The sequence below is a fragment of the Pseudonaja textilis genome, chromosome 6, assembly GCF_049901715.1.
Source record: "Pseudonaja textilis isolate UNSWEBS1 chromosome 6, rPseTex1.2, whole genome shotgun sequence".
Taxonomy (NCBI): domain Eukaryota; kingdom Metazoa; phylum Chordata; class Lepidosauria; order Squamata; family Elapidae; genus Pseudonaja; species Pseudonaja textilis.
Genome location: NC_141995.1, coordinates 24,452,448 through 24,479,878, shown reverse-complemented (window position 1 = coordinate 24,479,878; position 27,431 = coordinate 24,452,448). Strand labels below are relative to the sequence as shown.

Sequence of the window (27,431 nt, the reverse complement as noted above, 5' to 3'; positions counted from 1 at the left end):
TATTTTTAATTGCCAACCCCGTTAAACAATTGAATATTTAACATTTTATACACTGATCAAATGACAAGAGTTGGTTACTAGAGTATACAAATAACATCAATGGTTATTTCATACAGGTATCAATCTTGCACATATATCTATAGAATTACTGGATTTCAAGTGTGATCATATAAGCCACCCAGTTACTTATTTACTATGTTTGTTGGAAAATGCTTAGTATGTAGGAGATTGAAGGCTATCTTACCCTGTGAATAGTGGCCCATTTCAGAGTTAGACCAGCCTGTGGTTATGCATTTGTCAACTCAAAGTTCTCAAAGACCCCTAGCTGAGAGATGACTTAGAGCAAAAAAACATAAGCTGCCTTGCATGCATGAAACAGTATGTTGTGCCCAGCAGGGCAATCGAGATTACAGAGTCAGGTTGTTTTTATATAAATTTAGCCTTGCAAATCAAAAGACTTCATATCACTTGCCAAAAAAGGAGAGTCACATCCCACTCTTCGATGTGACTCAATTAGAGCTCTACAGAGCCCTAGCAAGGTCCTAGTCACAAATATTGAAGTTATTTGCCCAACCGCTAGACTCCCTATCTCCAGACTTTTGGAAACTGAGATAGAGAGATAGATGATAGAATTAATTTAAAAAAAATCAATGAAAAAAAAATGATCCCATGCAATCCAGCATCAAAAAACATCCTTGGCTAACTTTTTGCCCCTGTCTTTTTTTCCTATACTTATTGTATAGTTTACCTTCCCTTAAGCAGAAAGAGAGAGTGTCCGCCACCTGATGACATTTTGTTTTTATTGTTCAAAAACATGAAACTATGCTTAAAATGTTCATTTTCTTCACCCCCCAAATCACATGCAAGTGCCTCTATGTGCCTCCAAATACATATACTTATTTTAGTTCATATTCAGGAATCAAGAAACTATACTAAGACAAAAACATATATATCTATGATCTAAAACAGGGGTCCCCAACCCCTGGTCCATGGACTGGCACTGGGCTGCAGCATGCCAGAGACTAGGCTGTGCAAACAAGCAAAGTTCCAATCTCAGGATGCAGGCAACACACAAAACCACGCCCCCTCCGGTCTTTCTCTATGGACCTGGCCTCTGATACCTAAAAGATTGGGGGCTGCTGATCTAAAGTATGTATTTACTTACATATATTGACAATCTATAACTAGGATGTCAAACTCGATTTCATTGAGGGCTGCATCAGGGTTGTGTTTGACCTCGGGGTGGGGTGGGGGTGGGGGTGCCTGGGGTGGGTGGGGCAGCTCAACATCACTCATATCAGGGACTCCTGTGGCAGCCCGAGTGCTCTACCAGGGAAAATGGGCTCCTGAGACCATGCAGGAGGCCGTGGCAGCTGAAAACAGAGCTCGGGAGCCAATTTTCACTGGCAGAAGTACCATTGGCCAGGCCTTCCAGGGTGGTCCTGCAGGCTAGATTTAAGTACCCTGTGGGCTGGATCCAGCCCCCGGGCCTTGAGTTTGACACCCATGATCTATAAGGTTGTATAGGATGCTTCAGATGTATAATATTGAAGAAAGTTAAGCAATGCGAAACCCCTAATGACCTAAGTTTTATTTCATCACTATTTCACTTGGAAACATCACTCCCAACTATATGTCTCCCTTAATTTATTTCAGAAAATGTGTTTCTGAATAAGTCTAATGAGATTAATACAAATGTCCCCATAGAATTTCTGAACAAAGCGTAAAAAACAACCTTTTTTGTTGGTGTGGTTAGATGCTGATGTTATTAAGACACGGGGGATCTGGATTTATCCATGGACTCATGTCCTTCAACTATTTCAGTTTTATATTAGGAAGATGAGTGCATAAAGCTTTTATTTTATTTGTTTTATACATAAACATAACTGGCCACAATTTGGGAATGAGTGGGTAACCAAATTTAATTTTTGTAAATAAACAGAACTAATTTTGGGACACAGTCTTACACTTAAGCACATAAGGTTTGCAGAACTATTTTTACTGGTTCGCTTTTCAGCTCTAGCAAGTGAAGTGCCTTAGAGATGCTGTCCTCATTTTCACTAGCATGACTGTTTCTGAATCAGATGACAACTTTGTCCCACCTTTAGGTACATAATATTTATTTTGATGCTAAAAAGCTAAGTTTTGAGGAAAGAGCAGGTGCTCATTCTCAACACCTCTGTTATTAAAATTTTATTTTTAAAATTTTAAAACTTATCTTCTTAAGTGAAAAAAAGTTTTCTTTTACAACCCCAGAAATGAACCTACCTGTCCAATTATGAGTGGAACTACAACAGTCATGAACAGCTGTGAGAATATAGATGAAAAAGGCACAGAAGAGGAGGATCCAAGCTACAAGACAAAATGAAGTACAACATTAATATAGGATTTTAATTACAATGGACTTAACTATGAATTTGTTTAGATCTACAGTGCAAAATCTCTGTATAGCCCCTGCAGCATTCCAAAATTTATGTGGGCTGTGTGTGTCTCTGTTTAAATAGCTGAAGTTTTGTAAGAACAGAGAAATTACATTAGATGTTGATATTCTCAGGAGAAGAAGATCTGGAATGAAAATGCTAAAAGTTTCTCAAGCTCTTGAAATTCTGGCTCCTGTCCTTTGAAAAAGCTACCAACCTTTTGGAATTAAAAATCGAAATCTGTTTAGACCAGTAGGTTTATATACTCCTGTGGCATCACATAAAAAATGGGAAAATTCCAGGAATATATTACATACATTGAATTTGTTACTGTATATATATATATATATAAACATATCCATCAAGGTAATGCAAGCAATATCCATTATCCTCAGGAAGGTCTTAAAGCTCAATACTGACTTAATCCTCTACCAAAGGATTAATGATTAGTCAGTCATTCTGCCATACTATATAAATCAATCAGTAACAACTACTCTTGGGTCAATATCCAGAACCAATAACTCTTAACACCTTACAGATGTACTACGCTGTACAGTTTTGCATCGTGTTCATACAGTATCATCACTGACTTGCTGGTGAAACTGGGAGTCATAACTAAATACAACTGGAGAACAAAGGTCAGGAAAGGCTGCCTTATATTATGTTTCCTCAGGATCTGGTAGAAACAAATCTTAGAATTAAAGCCAATATTCAAGTGCTGTTAAGTTGAGGCTTAGAGGAAAAATCAAGATGTACCACCAGAGCTTATATCTGTTATGTAAATTCCACATTTACATTCTACCAGAGCTTATATCTCCAGAGGTCTTCCATATAACAGAGTTTTCATTCCATTTCCACCTCACAATCCCTCACAAGCCAGTTTGAAGTCAACCCTCAATCAGCTCCCTTCTACTTGCCTTAAAATGCTGAGAACAGTCATTTAGAACCACTATAAGCCAAGCCATTTTTGACTATGCCTTTTTATACAAGGAGGCAGCATGGATTTATTTAGACTCAGAAAAACAAATGCAAAATACATAGATTGGATTTATTTCACACTTGGGCCTTTATGACACAGCATTTCCAAGATCATGTGACTGCAATTTGACACTTGATGCCTGACTTGCAATCACAGTGTTGCAATGAGCCAGGTAACATGATTGTGATTTCTGACATTTCCCACTGGCTTCCTACAAGCAAAGTAAATGGGGAAGCCAGCAGGAAACTAAAGTTACAATCACATGATCTGTGTATGCATGTGACTCTGAAAAGAGGAACAAATGGTTAACTTGGGCTCAGAACTGGGAGCTGGGATTAAGAATTCAATGCTCATTGATACAGAATAGTCAAAGATAATTAAACTGACTGGAAATAGATTTTTTTTTTAAAAAAAGATTGGTTTTATTGATTTTACCCAAAATCCTGTCCTAGCCTACTTTGGTTCCAACAGAGGCCAAAGAAACCTTGCTTCTATTTAAGAGTTTGCAGGCATGTGTAGCAAGACTGAAGTTAATACAAAAGCAGAATATGGTATCTACAATTACAATCTTGTAGAGAAAAAAAAATTCTCAATTTTTATTTCAGATAAAGTAGAAAACTGAGCCAGAAAAACATTGAATCAGAACTTGCAATGATCCAACAACATAGTTAACAAGCAAGTCCAGAGCTTACGTGAGCAAAGTGCAATGATAATGTAATATATAAAGCCACATTTTTCAGCTAAATCAGTCAATCAATCAATCTGTATCAAGAAACTCACTTTTCTAGTTTATATTCCTTTCTAAGACAGTATCATTAGATTTAAGGACAACTAAAATAATTAGTGAATTTGTTTACTAATTATTATTATTTTGTAATTATAAATGAATTATAAACAGAGTGAAAAGAATAATATGATAGAAATCAACTTCCATTCCATATTTCCATCCTTTTCAGACCAACTTCTTTCATTTTTGACAGAGTAACAAATATCTGAGCAATGATATTCTCACTCACATGATTTTCATATCTAATTAGAACTCACAATCTCCTTTTTTCTTGCCTGTTGCCTTAACCACTAGATTAAAAAAACAGTAGTGGCTTGGAGAAAAGATAATACTGTACAACATGTCCATTTTCAATATCAGTGGCTTCTTCCTATGTTTTATCATATGTAAAGTTGTAAAACTAAAAACAGTAGCTGGGAAGATTGCAGTGGTTTTATCTCGGACATTTCAGAAATTTAGCACCACACTCAATACTAGCAATGTTAAAAATAAGTTTCTTTGTTGCCTTTATTTAAAAGATTTTGTGTGGCAGACCATCTTAAAACACATCTCAAGGCACCTCATAACAACAATAAAGCATCAAGCCATAAAAATATAAAACTGTAAAAATGCATTTTTCTCTCCACTCAAAAAAACACATGCTTTTTAGAAATACAACTAACTTTTCATTCTATGAATAGTGTACAATGCTATATTATTTGCATTAATACTGTCCAAATGAAGTATATCAAGAAATGAAGTTAAAGAAGCAGGAGCTTTCATTTACTAGGATTGGGTTACATTACAAAGAATAGCAAACCACAACACAGTTCACAATAGCAGCTCTTTTGAGGTTTATATTTTGATTACTTGGTTTTTAAAAAAAATTCAAACAGCACTAACACTGAAAAGCTCCTCAAACGTAACAGTTTTAATTGCTTTTTTTTTTTAAAATTACTGCTATTTGTGTATTGTTTTATCTCTGTGCAGACATATTTTTGTCTATGTACATGGTTGTGCACTTGAAGTTCCAGTATACTGTAGTGTAGCTACAAACCAAAAAGCTTGATGGAATTAAATAAGATTTCTAAAACTGTCCTCTTGTGAACACTTTTGGTCAAATTTGGAACACAACAGCATTTAATTATTTATGTTGTTAAAAAAAAACCCATGCCACTGCACATAGGTATGACTCATTTAATTTCCCACTGGTGCCTCATATGTACTGCCATTCTAGAACATTCAAAGAAAATTGACACAAGCATCATAACCGTTAGACTATTTCTCCACCACACCGATATCCTGAAGCAATCCTTTCTCAAAGGCACGATAAGGAAATGTAACAGTGACACGTTAATGGAAGGAAAGTGCATATTTTGCTACTGTGATATTTATTTATTTTTAAAAGAGGAAAAGAAGAAAGAGACATGCTATATAGCTGATTGTATTCTATGTATCAAATATTTTAGATTTGATATGAAAATATTCTTTCTATATTTCTTGCAGTTTCAAAATGTTGGATGGCTCAGGCCCAGGTATGTTGAGATAATTCCCTGTTAGGAGAATGAGTGCACACAGGGAGACGTAGTGAGAGTAATGTTGAATAACACACACACAGCACACAGCTACACTGTATAGTAAAATGTAGGTTTTACTTCCAGTAAACGGTTAAGCAAAGTCCAACAAACAGTCCAAGTCATACACGGTTATAGCAGTCAGTTTTCAGTCCAGGGATAAGCCAATAACAAAGTCCAGTATCAAAAACAGTTCAGCAATAGACTCACATCAATCCAAGAATAACGACGATCAGCAACAGTCAATAGGGAAAATGCAGGAACCAAAACCAGCAAACATCAGAACATAGACCAACTAACAACTAGCAACACTCCCTGGGAAACCAGGTTTCTGGCTCCATCTTATGGCCGTTTGAGGAATCACACCAAATTACAATTTTTAGCATTCCCTTAAAGAGACAGTATTAAAATGTTTATCCTGGTTTATATATTTCCAACCCAACTGTTAGGTGACTTACATTCCTAACATTCTCCCCTTTGGGTAGGACAATATATACAACCTTACATTCTAAGACCATAATCCTCACAGCAAGCCTTATGCTTTACAGAGCCTTGAGCTTTTGTAAAATGATCTGCGATGTTATTTTCTGACATGCAGTACTCCAGTTTAATCATTTTACTTTGCACACATTTTCTCACATTTAAATGTCTTAGATATGTGTGTTTTGATCTTGTCTTAACAGCGAGATTGGAAGCCATCTGTATTGCTGATTGGTTATCTTCATAAACAACAATAGAATCTGTTACATCAATTCCCACTCAATCAAAGTTGCTTATAACAAACTAAATCTGTACATAATAGAGACAAACATGAGAATTCAGCCTCCATTGTTGATAAACTTAAATGTTTCTATCGAATAGACCTCCATCCAATCAACACCTTTCCTAATAATTGCCCTTTGTAAGGATTTCAGTTCCTTATCCATTGCTTCCTGCCAAACAGCCTGATCCTTAGCAGAATACAGTTTCAGTTCATTATAGTTACCAGGAACTGTATTCACTTGGCATACAACAATAGCCTGATATCTATCAGGTGCTCGTGTTACTCGGGTTGAATGTCTAGGTCAGTGATGGCTAACCTATGACACGCGTGTCACTTGTGACACGCCGAGGCACTTTGACTGACACGCCTGTTGATGTGGGAAAAACCTGCCCATTTAGAGGCTGCCTGTGTTCTGCTCAAATCCCTGCTCCCAACTTGTTGCGTGGAGGCATGGTGTCACCGCTGCCGCAAGATCTTTGCAGCAACCAGTTTTAAACGCCATAAACTGAGGTTTGTCAGTTTCATTACCTCAGGAACGCTACAGGAGGAAAGGAGATCCATGAGGTTCACAGCCCTGTAAGGTGGCCTTCCGATCCCCACATCCTGCACCTGCAGCCCTGAGACCAGGGACACGAGTTTCACAGCCCTGTGTGATCACCCCAGCCCAGTCCATCATAAACATCGCAGGAGGACTGCACCACAACAACCAGACACGGTGCTCACGATAAGCAGCATTGGGTGGCTGTCCTGTAAGTACAATTAATACTAAAATCTGCATTTCTGTCTTTGTGGCTCTCCCTTCTTCTTTCCCACTGTAAAACGCTTGGATGTCTAGTCTGCAGCATTCAGCCCCTCTCCAGCTCCTCTAAGCTTTAATTGCCTCCATAGCAGCTCATGCAGTTCTTGCTTCTCACCATCCTCACAGAGCACCATGCAAACCTTCCAAAAAAAAATCTCCAAAACTTTTAGCTTTTTGAACTAATAAATATAATAAATATATTAAAAATATAACTCTTTCTTTATTAGGGCTGCAAATATTACCAAATTATTGATATTTCTTGAAGTGACACATGACCGGAGGAAGGCTACACTTTTTCCTGATTTTCGACACACCAAGCTGAAAAGGTTAGCCACCACTGGTCTAGGTAATACAGGGCTTACTGGTGGACTCTCCTGTTCCACCTGTTCCTGTTCTCCTACCTCCTCCTGTGCCTGTTCTTCCTCTTTAATGGTTATTGATGGTTTAATTTTTTTCATCTTTAGGGACTACTTGGGTGTCAATTACAACATCATTTTTGTATTCCTGTTCCAGTTTATTCCACCCAACATGCTCAAGAAATTTAGCACTAGCGCTACAGTAAACGTTAGTTGGGCCTGGATCTAAACGATCTATGGTTGGCCTCGTAACCTACGAAAAATAATTTCCTAGCTCTATGTTGCCCTTTCAGTCTTACTTGTAAGGGAATATGCACCCATGCTGGAGCTCCAAATGCGTGTAGATAACTTTGGTTTTCTGCCAGGCCAATGAGTGAATGGCAATTCACCAGTTGTTGTGTTCACTACATTGTTCAACACATGGTTGCTACACATTACGGACTCACCCCACAGTGTTTCTGGCAAACCTGAATCAGATAATATAGTGCGAGCCATGGCTTGTAACGTTTGCCCTCTTCGTTCTACAAACGAGTTATGTTGTGGTCTGTAAGGTGCAGAATGTTTATGCTTGACACCAGCCCATTTTAATATAATTTGGAATCTATTGTTAATAAACTCAGCCCCATTATCAGTAACTAAAGTAATTACCCTTTGTTTCATTTTTCTCTCTGCAAACCTTAGCCAATTAAAGAAATGTTGGAATGTTTCTGTTTTGTTTTTCATGAGATAGCAGAAACCATACCGTGAGTAATGGTCCATTATACTCAAAACATAGCAGGCACCTCCCAAACTGGGTTTCTTAGGACCAATTATGTCAGCAAACACAACCTCTAAAGGTTCTTTGGTCTTAAACCCATTAAGTCTGTTTGCTGGAGTAACCTTGCTTTTCTCCTGTTTACAGGCATTACAGTTTAAGTACTTACTACAGGGTTTTAATTTTACTCTCTCTGACAATTTGACAGTTTGTTTAAGCATTTTGAAATTAATGTGCCCCAGACGTCTATGTAGTGAATGTATACTTTCGTCATGAGGCTTAACATTGTTATAAACCAAGTTAGCCATTTGCAACTGGTCATCATGTATCACATATAAATCATTCTCTAAAGTAGCAGTAACACTTTTACCCTCTTTCTCTATTATACAGTTATCTCCCCTAAAGGTTACTACATAACCAATACTAACTAAAGCCCTTACTGATAACAAATTAAATTTCAGTTTAGGTACATATAACATAGATAAATGCTCATTTACACATGAACAATATGCAGTACCTTCACCAGATATTTTCATCTTCCATCCATTTTCCAATGATACACGTTGCTTACTAGTGGACATCGTTACAAACCTCTCTATTTCTAGTAATGCACTGTGATGTTCCACTATCAACAACCCACAAATCATGATTTACAGTTGAATTGCTAGACATAGCTAAATTAACATTCTTCTTGGCCTTCTGGTGATTACCAGTATTTTGTTGTTTTCTCTTCTTACAGAATTTAGCTATATGTTCCCTAGCCCCACAAGAAAAACATTTCCTAACAGTATAGGCAGTTGAACACAAATCCTCTTCTTGTGGTTGTTCCTTTCTTAGTTGGTCCCTATCCAGCCATCTTCTTGCTTCTTCTTACAACCTTCCAGTTATGTCAGTCAATGTCAGTTCATCTCTGGTCAGAACTTCTAGTGAAGATACGTAATCATCATAACTCTCATCCAACGAGGAAAGAATGATGTAAACTTGATGCAGCTCTGAAAATATAAGTTCTTTTTCATCTAGCTCTTGAAAAATTCTTTTCATGAAGTTCAAATGAGCTAACATATCTCCACCTTTCAGAAGACATGCTCTAAACAGTTTACGTGTAAGATGTATGTGTGCACCTACACTGTCATGAACATAAATCCTCTTCAAATTCTCCCAACACCTAGCAGCAGACTCTTCTCCACGAATATGGACTAGCTGCTGGTCACTCAGTGTTAATCCAATTATACAAAGAGCTCGTTCGTTGTTCTGTTTAAAGTCAGCAAGCTTCTTGGCATCATCCTCATCATCTGGATCCCAAGCATTTACATCTGGTGGATCCGGAACTGCACTCCATAACCCTTCTCTATGCAGACGTAGACTGCACTTCATAGACCAGGAAACATAGTTTGTTCCGTCCAACAGGGTTATCAATGATAGACTTGTTGACAGGTCTTCTGCCATCTTTACCAGGACAGTAAACCACAATTAAACAGTAAACAGCTGTCTGTATACGGTACTGTGCATTCACACTAACTCTCAGTTATCTGAGCCTGGTATGGACTGGGTCCATAACCAGTGTTGAGGTAATTCCCTGTTAGGAGAATGAGTGCACACAGGGAGACGTAGTGAGAGTAATGTTGAATAACACACACACAGCACACAACTACACTGTACAGTAAAATGTAGGTTTTACTTCCAGTAAACGGTTAAGCAAAGTCCAACAAACAGTCCAAGTCATACACGGTTATAGCAGTCAGTTTTCAGTCCAGGGATAATCCAATAACAAAGTCCAGTATCAAAAACAGTTCAGTAATAGACTCACATCAATCCAAGAATAACGACGATCAGCAACAGTCAATAGGGAAAATGCAGGAACCAAAAACAGCGAACATCAGAACATCGACCAACTAGCAACACTCTATGGGAAACCAGGTTACTGGCTCCATCTTATGGCCGTTTGAGGAACGACACCCAATTACAATTTTTAGCATTCCCTTAAAGAGACAGTATTAAAATGTCTATCCTGGTTTATATATTTCCAACCCAACTGTTAGGTGACTTACATTCCTAACAAGGTATTTTCTTATGTCACTATAGTAAGGATTCTAATTTCTCATTAAAATAATCACATTCAGAAACCATTTTTAAAATGTTGTATGATTCTGTTTAACTAGAAACCATGTAGAGTTTGGTGCTCTCCCCTTTCCTATTCAACATACACATGAAGCAGTGGGTGAACTCCTTGGATGCCATGAGTTGTCAGTTTTGTTTAATCATTTCCACCAGTAGTAAGAATCCAGTACAAGGGATCAAGAAGCATACAGGTAGTTCTTGACTTAAAACTATTTGCTTAATGACTGTTTTTAAGTTACAACGATTCTGAAAAAGTGACTTTTGCCCAGTTCCATACTTAGGACTGTTGTAACATCCCAATGGTCAATAGATCAAAATTTGGGTACTTGACAACAGGCATGTATTTATGATGATTGTAGTATCTTGGAGTCATGTGATTGCCATTCACAACCTTTCAAGCCAGCTTTTGACAAAGTCCATGGAGGAAGCCAGATTTGCTTAATGACTGTCTGATTCACTTAACAATTGCGGTGATTTACTTAACAATTCTGTTTCTAACTATAGTCATTTATAAGTTGAGGACTATCTGCATACTTACATTCTGGTACTGTATATATACTATATGAGAAGCTGCAGGGTTTGGTAGTCTTCCCTCTCCTATTCAACATATACATGAAGCAGTTGAGTGAACTCCCTGATCACCACGCACCAAGTCCATCAGTATGTTGATGATAGCCAATTATACATCTCTGGCCTTCGTGAATTAATTAATCAATTCCATAACTGTCTTAACCCGGTGCCTGGAGGCTGTGAGGGTTTTGATAGGGAACAAGTTTTAGCTTAACTCTGCAATATCACCTTGAACTTTAGGCTTCATTATAAGCTTTTTAATAATAATAAAAAAAACTAAATAGGAAATGAGCAAGTTACTCTGGCAAAGTTTAAACACTTCTTCCAGGAAAATTAAATATATTATTAAGCATTCCTGTAAGATCTCTCTTTCGGAATCACAATGAATAACTTTCAAAGAACATAAAATAAAACTTTTAGTCTCACTAAAGAAAAAGAACAAAACCAATCTTGCTCTGAAGGCTTATAGCCCAACATTTTGGACAATAAGCCTGAATAGGGACAAAATCTCTCATTTAACTTACAAGATTCGGTTGACATGGATAAAGTCATTCTTCTCTTTAGGATTGTCAGAGGAATTCTCTGCTATTCAGATTCTCTGCTATTCCAATATTTGGAGCCAACCTTCATTTGCACTTGCAAAGGTCCATATTGTATTTTCCCCCTTCCCTCTTCCCTTGTGTTTAAGCAGTGACAACAGCAAAGATACAGATCATCAGTCTTCACCAGTCTTACTCTCCCCAACCAGAAATGTGGTTTTAGCCCAAAGCTAAGTGAGTTGGCAGACAAGACACCTCATTGAGGACATTTTGCCCAAGGATACGGAGGTAACTTTTTTGTAGGAGTTTTTAGATCTTAACTGGAATTCGTACTACAGAACTGGGATAATTTTCTTGACCAGCTTTTCGGTCCAGGGATAAGCTCCAACGTGCCCTTGGAAAACACCATTTTATTAGTGAAAAAAAAGACTAGCAAGCTGAAATATTATACTTTTTACATTATGTTTATTTTCAAGAACACTACCCCAAAGGAATTTCTAGAAAACAAAAATGGTAGATAGACATAGGATAATTGTTTTATTTGGAAGGATGCACCATCCCTTAGCCAAAATGTATATAAGCTAAATCACAGATGTCAAATTAGTGGTGTCAAGTTGCTGTCATGTGACATATTGCAATCTTTTTTCACAGAGCTGGGATAGGCGTGGCCTACAAGTGACGCATCTGGCCCATGGGCCACCAATTTGACACCCCTGAGCTAAAGCGATTGAAATTGGGTGGGATGGACAGGAAAGCTATAAAGTACAGAAGGAAGCAACCACATCAATCTGCCTTCTGTAATTACTGTAGCAATGCCTGTTACAGAAGCTCTTTTGTGAATTATGAAGCTTCTCCCTTCCCTTAATCACCATTCTATGAAAAAACTCATGGTATTCCCTTAGACTATAAGATGTCCATTAGCCCAAACTAAATTGCATGCTCCTGTGCTATCTATAAATCAGTCATACAGACTATTAACTCAGATGACGTAGTCATGAGCAATGTTTGAGACATTTTTATTTTTACTGCCTTAAAAACATGTTGTTAGTATATCTTACACTAACAAATCTGTAAGACAAAATACATGTATTGTTCATTGGCAATGTTTTGGTGAAATTACAATGCATCTTTAGAAAGAAAGTGAAAAAATGCAAAATCCTTCCATCATTTAAAATAATCTGCAACAACTCATTTACAATAGAACAGTATAGAGCAATAGTAACAGCAATACAATATCTCAACTAGAATCAACATTAAGATACTTACAAAAAGCAGTAGGAGCAAAGGAGTTATAACAATGCCCTGGAAGAAATTAAAAAAAAACATATTTGGTTATAAATAGATGTTGTTCTTTGCCACATTAAATGTCAATGCAGAAAACCTCAGGAAACCTCCTCCAAAGTATCTAGACCAGAGGTGGTATTCAGCAGGTTCTGACTAGTTCTGGAGAACCGGTAGCAGAAATTTTGAGTAGTTCAGAGAACCAGCAAACACCACCTCTGACTGGAGATTTTACAGTCTCCTTCCTCTGCCACGCCCACCAAGCCACACTCACAGAACTGGTAGTAATTTTTTTTTTAATCCCACCACATCTAGACATTTACTTTTATAAGGTCATTCTATGACAGAACAGGATCATTTGAGATACAGCAGAGGTCCCCCAATGTTAAACCCTGCAGGAATGTTGAGATTACAACCCCAAGAATTTTTAACCAGTTATGACCTGTAATGTTAGATACCATACTTCCAGTATTTTTGAAGAGATCAATTTATTATACCAGTTTTTACCAAGTTTACATAGTATATTATATTTAACATTTTATATAGATGTTATATAAGTTTATATAGTATATTATATTTAACATCATTATTATATTTAACATCTTTGTGAGCAAGGACATTTCAGACTCCTACACAGATTAAGGAATTGTGAATGATCTATAGTAACTGCAAGTTAGTTATGTCTTCAAGATTAATTTTTCAACTTCTAACATAGACATCTCTTTGCTTCTTAGATGCACTCCATAAATATGCAAGTTGTAGAACCTTCCATGCTTAATAAACAGGCGCTACCATAAAGGGACAGGTGGCTTACTATCTTATTGTCTGAACTATGGCTCTCTCCTGAGTAAAGTCTGCATCAACTGTGATGAATTAGGTGTCGTGTGATTTTGTAATGTAAACTGATATCCCCTAGGAAGTGAGCTGGTATCTCAGAACTCATTTCACTTGATTAGACTCTGTGTCTCCATGGTGGGAAGGCAAGTCTTTCATCTAATTTAGTCACACAGGACCACTTCAGCTCTCCGCATCCCTGAGGCAAAGGAAGGAAAAAGATTTGTTTTCTTCAGTGACAGCAAAGAGGTTTAAGGCTGATCACTGGGCATAAGACAAGATTTTAAGCCTCAAGATTTTAGGACTGGGAGATAACATGCCAAACATCATCTTTACATCAGCAAATGTCAATTCTCTCTTTGCCCACTCAGTACTTAATAATGAATTAACAAAAGCAGTTTGTTACTCAATGAATATTAATTCAGTACTATAAGCAGCTCTTCCCTTCAAGGCTACTTTCCCTAAACAGTTATAAAATATAGTTTTCTAAATATAAATATGCTAATGTGCAATAATTTATGCTATAATTTTAAAAATAAAGTTTTATTTTATTCTAAAGTGATCCATAGCTTTTGATTTACATTTGAATTCCACCTCGAACAACTCTTTCCTGATTTACCTTGGTTTGCTATTTTTAGTCCATCCTTTCATAAAGAGAACTTTTATACTTTTCCATTCAGAGGGTTCTTGTTAGAAATGTGAAATAAAATTTTATAAAAAATAGACAGACACAACGGGGTTTTGAGGCAGGATGAACTATACGCTTAAAACAAACAAAACCGCTATTTTTTTATACAACCCCAAGACTCTTGATTGTAAATGAAGCTAAAATGTCTTAAGTTGAGGATCTATAAAAACTTTAATTCCTCAAGAAGGAAGACTGCAGTTACCTTGAATTTAAATTCTTATTTATTAATAGTTTAAAATACAATATTTTCCCCAATTTCTCAAGAAGAAATGCACTTTCTAATGCTCTGGCTTATGAATGGCGAGCATCTGACTAGCACTAGGTACTTACCATATTGAATTTTACATACTTTTGAAATGATTAATTACAGCTATATAAGTCTGAAATCATTAAATTCCCATGTTCTTCCTTTTCAACACAACTCCTGTATGTAAGCATCCTTATTTGTTTGAATACTACTTTTTTTGTCTTTTGCTTTCTCCAAGGATCTCGAAGCAATGGGAAAAAAGTTTTCCTTCCTCCTCTTTTATCCCTACAATTTCTAAAGTTTGATTATATCAAGTGATAATGAATTTAATGCCTTTCCATTTCAATCTGCATTTCCAATCTCTAGATCATATTGATTCTTATTTTTAATTTCCCTAATCGTAACATCTTATAATGAACTGGAAACAAGACTGATTCCTTTGAAGGCACAGTCTTTCTCAGAAGAGTAGAGTGGAACCCAAACTTGAGCAAACACACTTCCACTAGTGAATAGGGCTTCCTTTTCAATTGCCCAACTTCAAGTTCTTGTGGTCTACACAATAGTGTCCACTTTTTCACATTTATTTTTTTTAAAGAGAAATGAAATTTAACTGTAAGTTAAAACTGTAATTTAAAAAGTGCATGGGATAAAATATGAAAATTTTGGAAAAATAATTTGTTGCACAGATTTCGTTGAAAGTATAAATAAATATATTCTAAAATATGCACTGTTTGAGTAAAAACTATTTTACTTTTTCTTTGCAACCCATTTTTATGGTGTAATATCACGACTACATGAAAAGACAGAGAGAGGTAGAAGAGGCTAAATGAATGTGCATATTTTGTTGGGGGTCAGATGATACCAGTCGAAAATTAGAATAGAATAGAATAGAGCTGGAAGGGACCTTGGAGATCTTCTAGTCCAGCATCCTGCTCAAGAAGGAGAACCTATACCACCTCAAACAAGTGACTGTCCAGTTGCTTCTTAAAAACCTCCCATGATGAAGCACTCACGATTTCTGGAATAAGGGTGATTTAGAAATTCTCCAATGATACTCGTCCTCTATATTTCCAGATGAGTAAACTGAAATACATTTCCCAGTAAATATAGAGATATCTGTGTAGCTTCTGCGATATAACCGTACACTAGTAATGTTTTAAATAAAGAAGGAAATATAAAGGGATCATTTCATTTCTATCCCTTTGCACAAGAAAAAAAAAATTAAATCCGGTTTATAAACTTCAACTTGGCTGCTTTGGGGCAAGTGCTGTCAAACATGCAACACAGAGAAATGCTGTGGCAGAGCATTTTTTTTGCACAAATTGAACATCTGCCCTTGCAGAGGCAAGGTCATTGAATAGCAGAGCATTCTCAAAGTTGGGGTGGTATGTTAAGCTCTGTGATGCAGCCCATAATGGAGTGGAAGTTGTGAAGTGATTGCCTTTTACCATTCAAAAAAAAAATAAAAACCCTTTCAAGAAATCCATTTACACCTTTGATGTGAAAGACTGACAGAATATATTTCAATGATTTTAGTGGGAAAGAGGAAAAGGGAAAAAAATTCACAGCCTGACCCAAAATACTCATGCAAAGAATGGCTCTGCATAGCGGCAGTCACATCGGAACCTGCAAATGCACTTTTCTTTACAACGAGGATCATTTAACATGTCATATTTTAGAAACCCAGTTAGGCATTTCTAAAAGGAAAACTTGTATCAAGGGATAACTTTTTACTACATCTTCTCTAGAAGATCAAACCAACTTATCTCAGTTTCAAATGTTAACTTAGATACAGGAAAGAAAGATGGTTAGTTTTGAAAATGTAATACACTACTAATTTGCCAAACTAGTCAGTAGTTGAAAACATACATAAATCCACAAGAGTTAGTTATTTAACAATGGATCATTTTAGCAATAGCAATAGCACTTAGACTTATATACCGCTTCACAGTGCTTTTATAGCCCTCTCTAAGTGGTTTACAGAGTCAGCATATTGCTCCCAACAATCTGGGTCCTCATTTTACCTACCTCGGAAGAATGAAAGGCTGAGTCAACCTTGAGCTGGTCAGACCCGAACTGCAAACTGCTGGCAGCCAGTGATCAGCAGAAATAGCCTGCAATACTGCATTCTAACTACTGTGCCACTGCAGCTCTTATTCTGCCTTATTTTGTATTACTACTTCCAAGATAATGGTGCCTAAAGCATGTAAGTAAGTGGTTAACCAATGAACACTTGAAATGTGTCTGTTTTTTTCTAATACACACATACATATACATAATAAAAACATTACAAGTTACTTCCAAAAATTAAGAATTAAAAAATCTACTGTTATACGTGGAGATAAGGGATTAATATTAATACTGTTTTCACTATTTACAGTGAATTGTAAACATTTCACATAAAGTGACACGTAGCCCACCAGAATCACTGTTATCATTGAAATGGGTGGCATAAAAATTTAATAAATAAATTAAAAATAATGCGATCATTTATTGGATGTAGTCTTTCACTTCTGGTGGTAAAGAATAAGGTGGTTAGCAATAACGTTCCACATTTAATATTTACTATATATTATGATGGTGTGCTAAGCCTATTTAAAGTCTTTCACATGTGTTGTGGTTCGTCAGCAGCAGATGCGGATGGCTGAGGTTTCTGACAGCGAGGACTCGGACAAGGGGCCTGCATGTGATGCAGGGATGGGGCCAGGACTATCGGAGAGTGGGGTGCTGCCTTCAGAGGTTGTGGAGTCTGACAGCAGAGGGACCCGGGGAGCCTGTGCTCAGTGCGCATGCGCACAGGGCTGCTCGAAGAAAAGAGCAGCTGAAGCAGCATGGGTGACTCGGGAGTAAGGCTGGAAGGCGATGGCCCCTCCCATAAGGGATAAAAGCCAGCCTTTGGGGTTGGCTTCTTTGCAGGAAGCAAATAAGTTCTTTATGCTCAGAGTTCTCGTCCTTGAAAGGGATTGCTCTATCTGGCACAATTGGTTTTGAATGACTCTTGGCTATGAATGAACAAAATTCACAGCGCTGAATTAAAAGATTTGTTTTTATACATACTTTGTGTTTGTTTGATTTGAACAAGGCTTGGGTCAGAACAATATGCTTTTGTTTTCCTCCCAAAATCAGTGGGAAATTGTGATGCCAATAATTATGTATTCGTCACTGAATTTTATTATTCTTAATCTGAGGAGTTCTGGGGGATTTGAAGGGGAGTTTGGGATTTTGTGTACATTATCACTGCCAAATTTGTGTATCTAGATATATTAGGTCTACAATCATCAAATTCTGGAAATGGTACTTACCTGGAAGGCACCATATTGGGGAAGGCAGGTCTTGTATGTCTGATAGCAATAGCATCTTAGGCTTATATACCCAGTGGTGGGATTCAAATTTTTTTATGACTCGTTCTCTGGGTGTGGCTTGGTGGGCGTGGCAGTGGAAGGATACTGTAAACTCTCCAGTCAGAGGTGGTATTTGCCAGTTCTCCGAACTGGTCAGAACCTGCTGAATACCACCTCTGTATATACCACTTCCCAGTGCTTTACAGCCCTCTCTAAGTGGTTTACAGAGTCAGCATATTGCCCCCAACAATCTGGGACCTCATTTTACTGACTTCGGAAAGATGGAAAGTTTGAGCCTAGTGAGATTCGAACTGCCAAATTGCAGGCAGCCACAGTCAGCAGAAGTAGCCTGCAGTACTGCATTCTAACCACTGTACCACCATGGGTCTGATACTGTATCTGTATGACACCCACTGACATTTGTGATGAGATGAGCATCTATATAAATTTAAATACATGCATACATACAAGTGCACACACATACACTTCTGCTTCATAAGTTGCAGTATCTGCCAGTTTTCTTCTGGGTATGATTCAAGGTTTATAGGACATAAAACTTGGTTACTTGAGGGACTGCCTGTCTCCCATAAAATCTGCCTGGCCAATTTGATCTTGTAGGATTGGCATGCTCCAGATTCTTTCAATTAAACAATGTCATCTCTCAGAAACCTGTAGCACTTCCTCTCTGTACCAGTTTCCTGCCTTCTGGAATGCTTCCTCACAAGATCCAGATTGCCCCCATTCTGCTATTGTTTAGAACAGCCCTGATAACTAGGCTCTTCACCCAGGCTTTCATTGAGGGAGAGGGAAATCCCTGACCTCATTGTGCTTCACATTTTTCAAAAAGTTTTTATGTTTTATTGCAACTTTTGTTTAATTGTTATGTGCTGCCTAGAGGCATTGACAGCTGGGTGGCATACAAATTTGGTAATTTATTACTAATATTTGTTGTTTAAGAAAAAGAATTAAAGTAGACAGTCTCAAAACCTGGTTTTTGGAAAAATGAATTTTAATCAAACAAGCAAGTTTATATTTTTAAAAAAAATCAAGTAATGGATATTATTACAAATATTTCGGATTACAGAGAATCCTTAGTTTAATGATGGCAGTTGGGACTGGAATTATCATTGCTAAGGATATGTTCATAAAACATGATGTCACATGACCATGATGCTTAGCAACGGTAATCCTGACATTTCCAGTTCCATTATTAAGCAAGGACATCATTTGTGATCTCAGTAGCTTCCCCATTGACTTTCCTTGTTGGAAGCCAGAAAGTTTGTAAATGACAAACATGTGACTATGGGACACTGCGATAATCCAAACTCTGAGGATCCATTGTAAGTACTACTTGTTCAATTGCAAGTTCAAATGATTGTAAAGGGAACTGTAAGAATGCTACACAATCAACTTACTCTCTTGAAATCTTCCTGTCTTCAATTTAAAGCAATGTGATTACCTACAAAAAATAGTTGTCTTTTTTCTTTCCCTCTTTCCCCATCACCAACTGGAGAGACTGTAGAGCAGGGATGTCCAACTTGTATTGTCACAGTGTCATCACATAACATATTGGGACGTTTTCCCCCTTTGCTAAACCGGGTGGGGGCAGAGCCAGGACATGATGCACCCGGCCTGCAGGCCGCGAGTTTCACATCCCTGCTGTAGGGGAAGAGATTTCAAGAGAGTACTGGGCTACCACCACAATCAAATTGCTTTCAAAGTGGAGAACAGCAAACAGAGTACTCTGTTACAATCCCTTCCTACACGGTATCTCTGCTCTGCAAAAGGAGAAAAAAAGAAAAATACAAGACTACATGTATTAATTATAATGGGAATCAGGTGACTTAGGACAATGGATTAATTAATTAATTACTCTAGATACATCCCTCTTCCTCTGGCATTCACTTTAATATAAGCAAGATAATCTTCCACCCAATATAGTCCTATCTCATTCATTGATTACTTTATTGTGATTCTGGCTCAGAGGCTCTGTTTGCCCAGAGGGGTTAAAAGCTGTGCTATCTATCCTTTTTACTGGTGCAAACTGAAAATTTAACCTGACTTTGGAGGTTATTGTTTTCTTCATTGCTTATTTATGCTGTATCCCTGATGTGGGAAACACTGCTACAAACTGTTAAGTAATTGGAAGCTGTAAAATCAGTATACTTGTTCTTCATATTCCCAAGTCAAGATGTAACACTCTATACTTACGCTCTGCACATACACGTCTTTCCTTCCCAGCAGGTTGATGGGAAGAAATGGAGAGTATCTTTCATTGTGTTCCACCAATCCCCCAAGAAATCTACTAGAAGGCATCACCACACCATCACCACGTAGTGCAAGATTCTCTTTAGTTTCCCTATCTTAAAGACATCTCTTTCTTCTTGTAGTTCCAGTTACAATAACTAAGCTGAATTTATGCAGAATATTTGTGCCAAGAAGTGCTAAGGTAAGCAAGCCTGCAAGGCTTCTGAATACAGTAGCATTATTCTTCCAGTATGGTCCCAACTGTGTACTCTTAATACTTTCAGCATGATGGAAAAGTGATACGGCTACATGGTGTCTTTTTAAATAAGATCTGTAAATATTATTTTGCTGATGTGTTTCATACTTCCAGTGATGCACTATGATTCAAAATAATCATGCTTAACTTAAAAACATGATTTAATTTCTACAAAATTTTCTGAAAATTAAGTTGTTAGAGATAGACAACTTCCAGAATAGAAGTGGTTATGCTATTGATACTGAGTTGCTGATTCAAGCTGTTATCTTAAGCTGTTATATTATTTCTCAGTATTTTGGTTTTGCCAGTTGACCCAGACCAATCTCCTACACATATTAAATTCAAGTCCTGTTGTATGTTCAGAAGGACTTGCTTTTATCTAATTGTATATTTAATTATTACCCTCACTGCAAACCTATGCTATCAACAACATAATTGAGGATGGGCTTTGTGTATGCATTAATTCTGTGCAGAGATGTACAATATTAAAAGGTTTTATACAACTGAAGGACATGCGAGAGTCAGATTTGGCAATATTCAATTGTAGTCCTGGTAACACAAAAATAATGACTTCATTATTTTACAACCAAATGAAAATGTGTAAGGGACCACTTCAACACAGGCATTCTTTCATAAATGCACAATATTTGAATGGGGAGCCATTTGAGAGGTTTGTGGATAATAGAAGGGGATGTTTAAAAAAACAGTAGGGAAAAGCACAGAAAACTGTGAATGGGTTCATGTAATTTTTCTGGAATCAAGTTCAAATCAAAGGCTTTGTTTTTTCATAAAGAAAGACTAAGAAGTGAAAAACTTTATCTGCCAGTAGAGGGCATATTCAACACACTTGATAATATTCTTCTTAAGCTATTACTGCAACCCTAGATATGAGAAACATTGAAATTTTAACTATGTAAATTTTTACTGAACGTTGCCAACTCTGGCAGTGTTATTTAACTTTTCTCACTGCAGTTAGGAATTAATTTTCAAAGACATTCTCCTATGCCTGGAGTTAATACAAGTGCTCCAATTGCATTTAGCTAAGTGTTGCTTTCCACCCAGCTATAGGCATCTTAGCTATTTAACAGTATCTAAATAAGATGTTTGATCAGGTGTAACCCCATCACCATGTCCACTGCTGCTCTGAGGGGGGAGATTATTGCAACATCCAATCTGAGTGGACACTGCTTCCCTGGTGGAAGAGTAACGAAACACTGGGTCATGTTGTATTGTACTACTCATTTTATGCTGACGCTCAGCAGGAGTTACCTTCATTTTTAATCAAGCTCTCTGATCATTTTAACTCTGTTTACCTCCAGCTGTTACCATCAGAACAATCTAACTATATTTTGCTGAATATTGCTAATGATTGCTCCAACGTCTGTATGATTTGTCTATGCTGCAATCTTTAAGTTCTTAGATAGATCTTATATGGTCCCACCTACTTTACTTGTACCTGTTTATCCATTGACTACGTTTATGTTTTAAGTTTACATGCATTTTACTGATTTTATTAACCTGTTTATATTCAAGAATTTCTATTTCTATTTCTTTATTTATGCTGATCAAGGACCATAATAAAACATTCGTTTATTCTGGCATCGTTTCTAGAGAGTTATGCATTTGTAAAAACTGTATTTTCATCTTACATGAACAATCATCAAAATATAGGTATGAAGCTTGATACACTATTACAATACTAATTTAAATGCTTTTGAATTCTATCTTTCAAGTACTATAGAAGTATCTTTTGTATCTGTTTTCTTTTGTCATAAACACAGCTATTTTATAATTCAGCAGCATCAATAATCATTCTATTTATTTCCTTTGTATAATTTTTATGAGCAATCCCCAAAATATTACCTAGCTTTTTGGTTTCGGTTGACTCCAACATCACAAAATTCTAATTAATGGAGATCAGATTTTTTTTTTAGAAACAGTTAAGTGGTAGATCCTTGATAAATAAACAGATCATACCCCTCTGATTTATGGTTAAAAAAAGTTTCCGTATAAACTGAAAAAGAATTCAAAAGATATGGAATAATTCCAGTGTGATGGAATAATTCCAGAAGTTCTGATAGATATTTGGGATACTGCCAACTTATTCCACTTCACAATTAACAACAGACCAAAATAACAGCAATCCTACACACACACATATATAAATTATCTCCCTCCATGTCAAAAATATAGATGCTGTCAGCTCCATATACTTTCTAGCCAGTATTATGGAAGTAGTTCACCACTGCCTTTGTCTAGGATATTTTTAAATCTTTGGGGCCAGTTAATAACCATAGAATTCACAAACCCCATCCAAGCCGATAAATTATGCTTAGCTTGTAAACTTAGCCAAGACTGACTACATGCTGCCACCTGCTGAAGCATCTAGATTAACATGATGTTCCAAGGAGCTATTTGGATTTTTTAACGCAGATTTATTTATTTTTACCTTCCCAAATTTCTATCGCATTTAGGTCCAGGCTTGTTCTTTCAGTCTTGGCCAACCTAACTGTGTGCTACCAAAGGCTGGACATCTAATTTTAATATTTTTATATTCAGTTAGTATGTTAGGTTTTGAATGTATAAACACAAAGTGATACCAGGTTATGAAACTAGAATTAAGAATGTGGATAGTTCTTCCAGACACATGGCATTTATTCTCTATCAGGATTAGGATTATTGACATTAAAAATGTTTTGTCTTTGTACTGATAGGTAAAACCTTTGAATTAACCACTAAAGCAACATTTTTTTTCTATTTTTTAAAGGTATGTCAGTAATTATTCTCCAAGCAAGTTTACCTGATAAGATGGACATGTAAGATTAAATCAGTCCCTATATAGTATGCATTTTCTGGTTTATTTTTTTTTCTTTTTGCTTGTGTTTAAAACAATCCTTTTAATGCAAATAAATAGAAATAATTATATAAGTCTTTAAAATATAAGTTCAGCACTTTGTCTGAAATGGTATAGGGTTTCCTGCCTGAGCAGGAGGTTAGACTAGAAGAGCTCCAGGGTCCCTTCCAACTCTGTCATTCTATCATACTCTCTCCTGTCCCCAATTTGGAGAAATTTTGTTCCTTCAATATTAGTACTTCTCTTGCTTCAGAATATTTAAAATAATTTGAAGGAAGGTAAGTAGATTTACCATGGGATGTTAATCATGTGAGATAATGGTTGTTTGCATACATTCACAGCAGCAATACAGAAATTTATTACATTATGGGTGATAAAACTTTTTTTATGAGAGGAAGTTAATATGAAATTCCTTAGAATAACTTGGTGCCTCTAGATTTATATTAAGGATGTACAATAGGCTTTCTAAGAAAGCAGCTACTAGTATACAATACTACATTACTGAAAGCAAAATTATGTTAACTTAGATTGTGGCTTTTATATTAGCTTTCTCAACTTCTAGAAAATAATGACTTTTATAAAAGAAAAAATAAACTGATATATCAGTTTTGCTAACAGATACCTTGCAGAAACAGTTAGGATTTGGTTGGTGTTTGTGCTAATAGAGCTATTTTTCTTGTAATAGTCAGATTAAGTATCGCTAATTAACTTTTGAGGTTACAAAAACATAAAAATAAAAGTATCTTCTACACTAGATGGTGCTATATTACTTTCAAGAAAATACATCTCAAGCTAAGAAGAAATTGTATAATGTTGATTTTATATTTGAAAATTTACATTGGGATGTTAACCCATTACAAATGGTGACAAAGGCAATACAATAAATGAAAATAATGTACTATAAAAAGATAATTAATGTTGGCAGACATTTCTTTTGTAGAAAGTAAAATATACACCATTTCTAGAATGACTACTAATCATTATTTCCAAACCAGAGCATACAGCCTTTCAAAGCAAACAGTTATCATCGACAATCATTTGTCTTTTCTAATTTATAGGTAAGATTTTTTAAAAAAATCTGTCTAATTAAAAGGAGGTTACTCTAAGGTTCCAATAGTATATTTTTAGAAACTAAATATACGCAAATTTTTCATATTTCAAGGTATCTATTACTGCCAAGCCAGATTTTTATTTTGCCACCATTAATATTTATTTACAATTAGAACAATCTAACCTAAGTAGAATTGATTATCATTAATACAAGGCAGTTATACAGCTAAAGTTATGCTAGTTGTGGGGCTATGCTAGGACTCAGAAGAGGCAGAACGATATCAAATATACAACCACAAAAAGGATATTGACAGAACATCACACATCAATCTGTGCAGCTCTTCTAGCTATCAAGATGTGCAGAGGAAAATATGCCAAATAACAATAGGGGCAGTAACCCCATTCATTTCAGTCACAGTGTGCTTGAAAACACTTTAGTGTGTTTATACCCCCTTCTTTCTAGGAACTGATGGCAAAAACAGGCATGATTACCTACCCTGAACAGCAGCAATGTTAACCGACAGAAACCAGCCAAAATTAGGTAATGAGCACCAGTCTTTCATTGGGGTTTGAATTCTCCTATCTCCCCCATTTCAGCCTAACACACCAAACTCAGTATGATATTGGTACTGCATTTATCATACCTTCAATAAAGGACAGCTGTCAAGATGCATGTCTCCCTCCCTTTCCCAATGAACATTTGAAGCAGCAAATTTTCTTTCTCTTTCATTATTGGGGATGGGGGTGCATTAACATCCATCATTTCTCCCCCCCCCTATTTTTCTTTGATATCTTTTCATCTATTACAGGATGAGGGTGTGGTTAACATTTTGCTCATGCAAAATTCGTGCCAGATGTTTCCGTGCATCAATTTTACTCCTTCAAAAGACATGCCACAAAAGTCTCTTAGGTTGTTCCAGCTTTTAATATCTTTCCCCCATTAGTACTACTATGGTTTGTATGATCTGGTTCCTTCTCTTTACAAACTGCAGCTTATTGTCATTTGTCAATGTGGCTCTTAGTTGATGAATTTATCACTCTGTTTTTAGGAATATGGAAGGTACTTTTATTTCCATTATTTTCTACTTGTGTGTCTTGCATGAGCTGAGCTAAGCAAATACTGGATATGTCAGCAATTCCATTAATCAATGATCTTCAGTCCTGAAATAATTCAAATAGTCTACTGATCAGTAAAGCACTTCCTTGACTGTTAAAATAAAAAGACTTTGTTTAGCTGTACTGTTCCCATTCATAAATGAACTGCAGTTAACATATACTCATAGTCACAAAAATGTATATTCAAAAAGTTAAATGCATTTATACCCTATCTAAAATTAAGTTCTGTTTCAATCATTTTTTCTATTCCCCTGGTTAAGGATAAATCAGAAGATTAGTTGATTAATTCATCAGTATTTCTGCTGCAACCCACTTTTTTGTTAGTTTGTTAAAGAAGCAACATTAACAAAGAATATGTATTCTGACATCCTCCAGAGCCTGGACACAAATATATTAAAAAGAAACCAAAATCACATTGTCTAATAACTGAATGTGAATATTTAGTCATGAAAAGAGAAGACCAAGAAAAAAAGGTAGCTCTCTTGAAACGTCTGAAAGGAAGTTACACAAAAGAAGTTCCAGACTTAATCTCTATTATTCCAGTGGGCAAGACTCAAAAGTAAAGGATTTAAGTTACAGAAGGGAAAATTCCACTTGAACATAACAAATTCTTAGCGATCAAAGTAATTTCATCAGTTGATGGTAGCCTCTCCTTTGCTGAGTGTATTCATAGATTGGACTATAATCTGGGATGCTTTAATCTGGGTTTCTGTTACGAGTGTTGAATTTAATGGCTCTTTCAACTATAGCACTCTATGGCTGCAATATCACCCAATCAGTGAAGGTGTCCATATGAGAAACAGCATAATAAACTCATGAAGTTCAACTGGAAAAAAAGAGCTTTAGAGTATTGTTACATTGAGCTTATCTGCTGCTAAAAGCATATACAAAATTGAGCTATTTTGACTTCTGGTGATAAATGTTACCTTTTCTAGCACAGAGAAAAATATAACACAGTTAAAAGCCTATTGGCTTCTAAAAGCAAGCATTACATCTGAGTCTTATGTGTGATTTACTAAGAAACCAACACTATTTATCATTAACATGTGAGTAATCAGTTTTCTTTACATTTCACTACAAAGAGTAAAACTGATTTATTCATTTTTTAAAAGCAAAGTTAAACACTGTTTCCCTATTGATATCAGCTAGGAACTGCTCAAACACTCCAGCTACAAATAATGCAGGGCAACAATACAGGGTGATTTGAAACCCCCTTTTTGGAATTAAATGACTCTGATTTGAAAAGAGAGAAAACAAACCTCACACTATGGTAATCTATATTTGTATTGCTTGGGCTCTTTGCCTGCCTGTCTGGCCCCACATCATCAATTATGAATAGCTCCGTGCAGCTGTAGCAGTACCAAGTGTCATGGGTTTGTCAGAGATTTTTGAAAAAAAGAACAAAAAACCACAGCTTTGCCATTTGATTGTGTCTTTTTTAGTTTTTTTTAAAATAATCAGGACATTAAAAAAATAGCAACAATGGATTATTTTTAAAAGGATATCAGGTTCTGAAGATTTTAATAGTTGTTTTGTTAAGGAAAAAAGAACAACAAAGGTGAACTTTTTAAAATATTGTGACTCTACAAAAAATACATAATTATCTTCTTTTGCATTATGACACTTTAAAAAAAAATTTGGTTAAAGGGAATCAGATGTAAACATAATCAGACCTTTCTGAGGAAGGAAAGGAAATATTTCCATATATTATATATAATTTATAGAGAGACATTAAATCATGAGAATGGGAAGATGAAACTCAGTCTGAAATCAGGCGGTGCTAAAGTCAACTTATATAAATAAATATCCAAAAACGCTACTTTTAAATAGTCTTTTAAATGAAATGTTTATTTTAAAAAATGCTTAACAAATGGTAAAG

The 27,431-nt window shown here is 36.2% G+C and overlaps 1 protein-coding gene across 3 annotated transcripts in view; it reads right to left on the bottom strand.

The window, feature by feature from the left end:
• SLC10A7 (solute carrier family 10 member 7) overlaps positions 1-27,431 on the bottom strand; it is a 142,321-nt gene that overhangs the window by 35,180 nt on the left and 79,710 nt on the right. For 2 of the 3 annotated variants that reach the window (XR_015744100.1, XM_026698123.2), the window contains exons 6-7: positions 12,905-12,940; positions 2,269-2,352 (exon numbers count right to left, since the gene is read on the bottom strand). Coding sequence is in view for 2 of the 3 variants with exons in the window: in XM_026698123.2 (XP_026553908.1) it covers positions 2,269-2,352; positions 12,905-12,940 (120 nt within the window). In the remaining variant the exon portion in view is untranslated. The remainder of the gene's footprint in view (positions 1-2,268; positions 2,353-12,904; positions 12,941-27,431) is intronic. The other variant, XM_087936079.1, reaches the window with a different exon arrangement.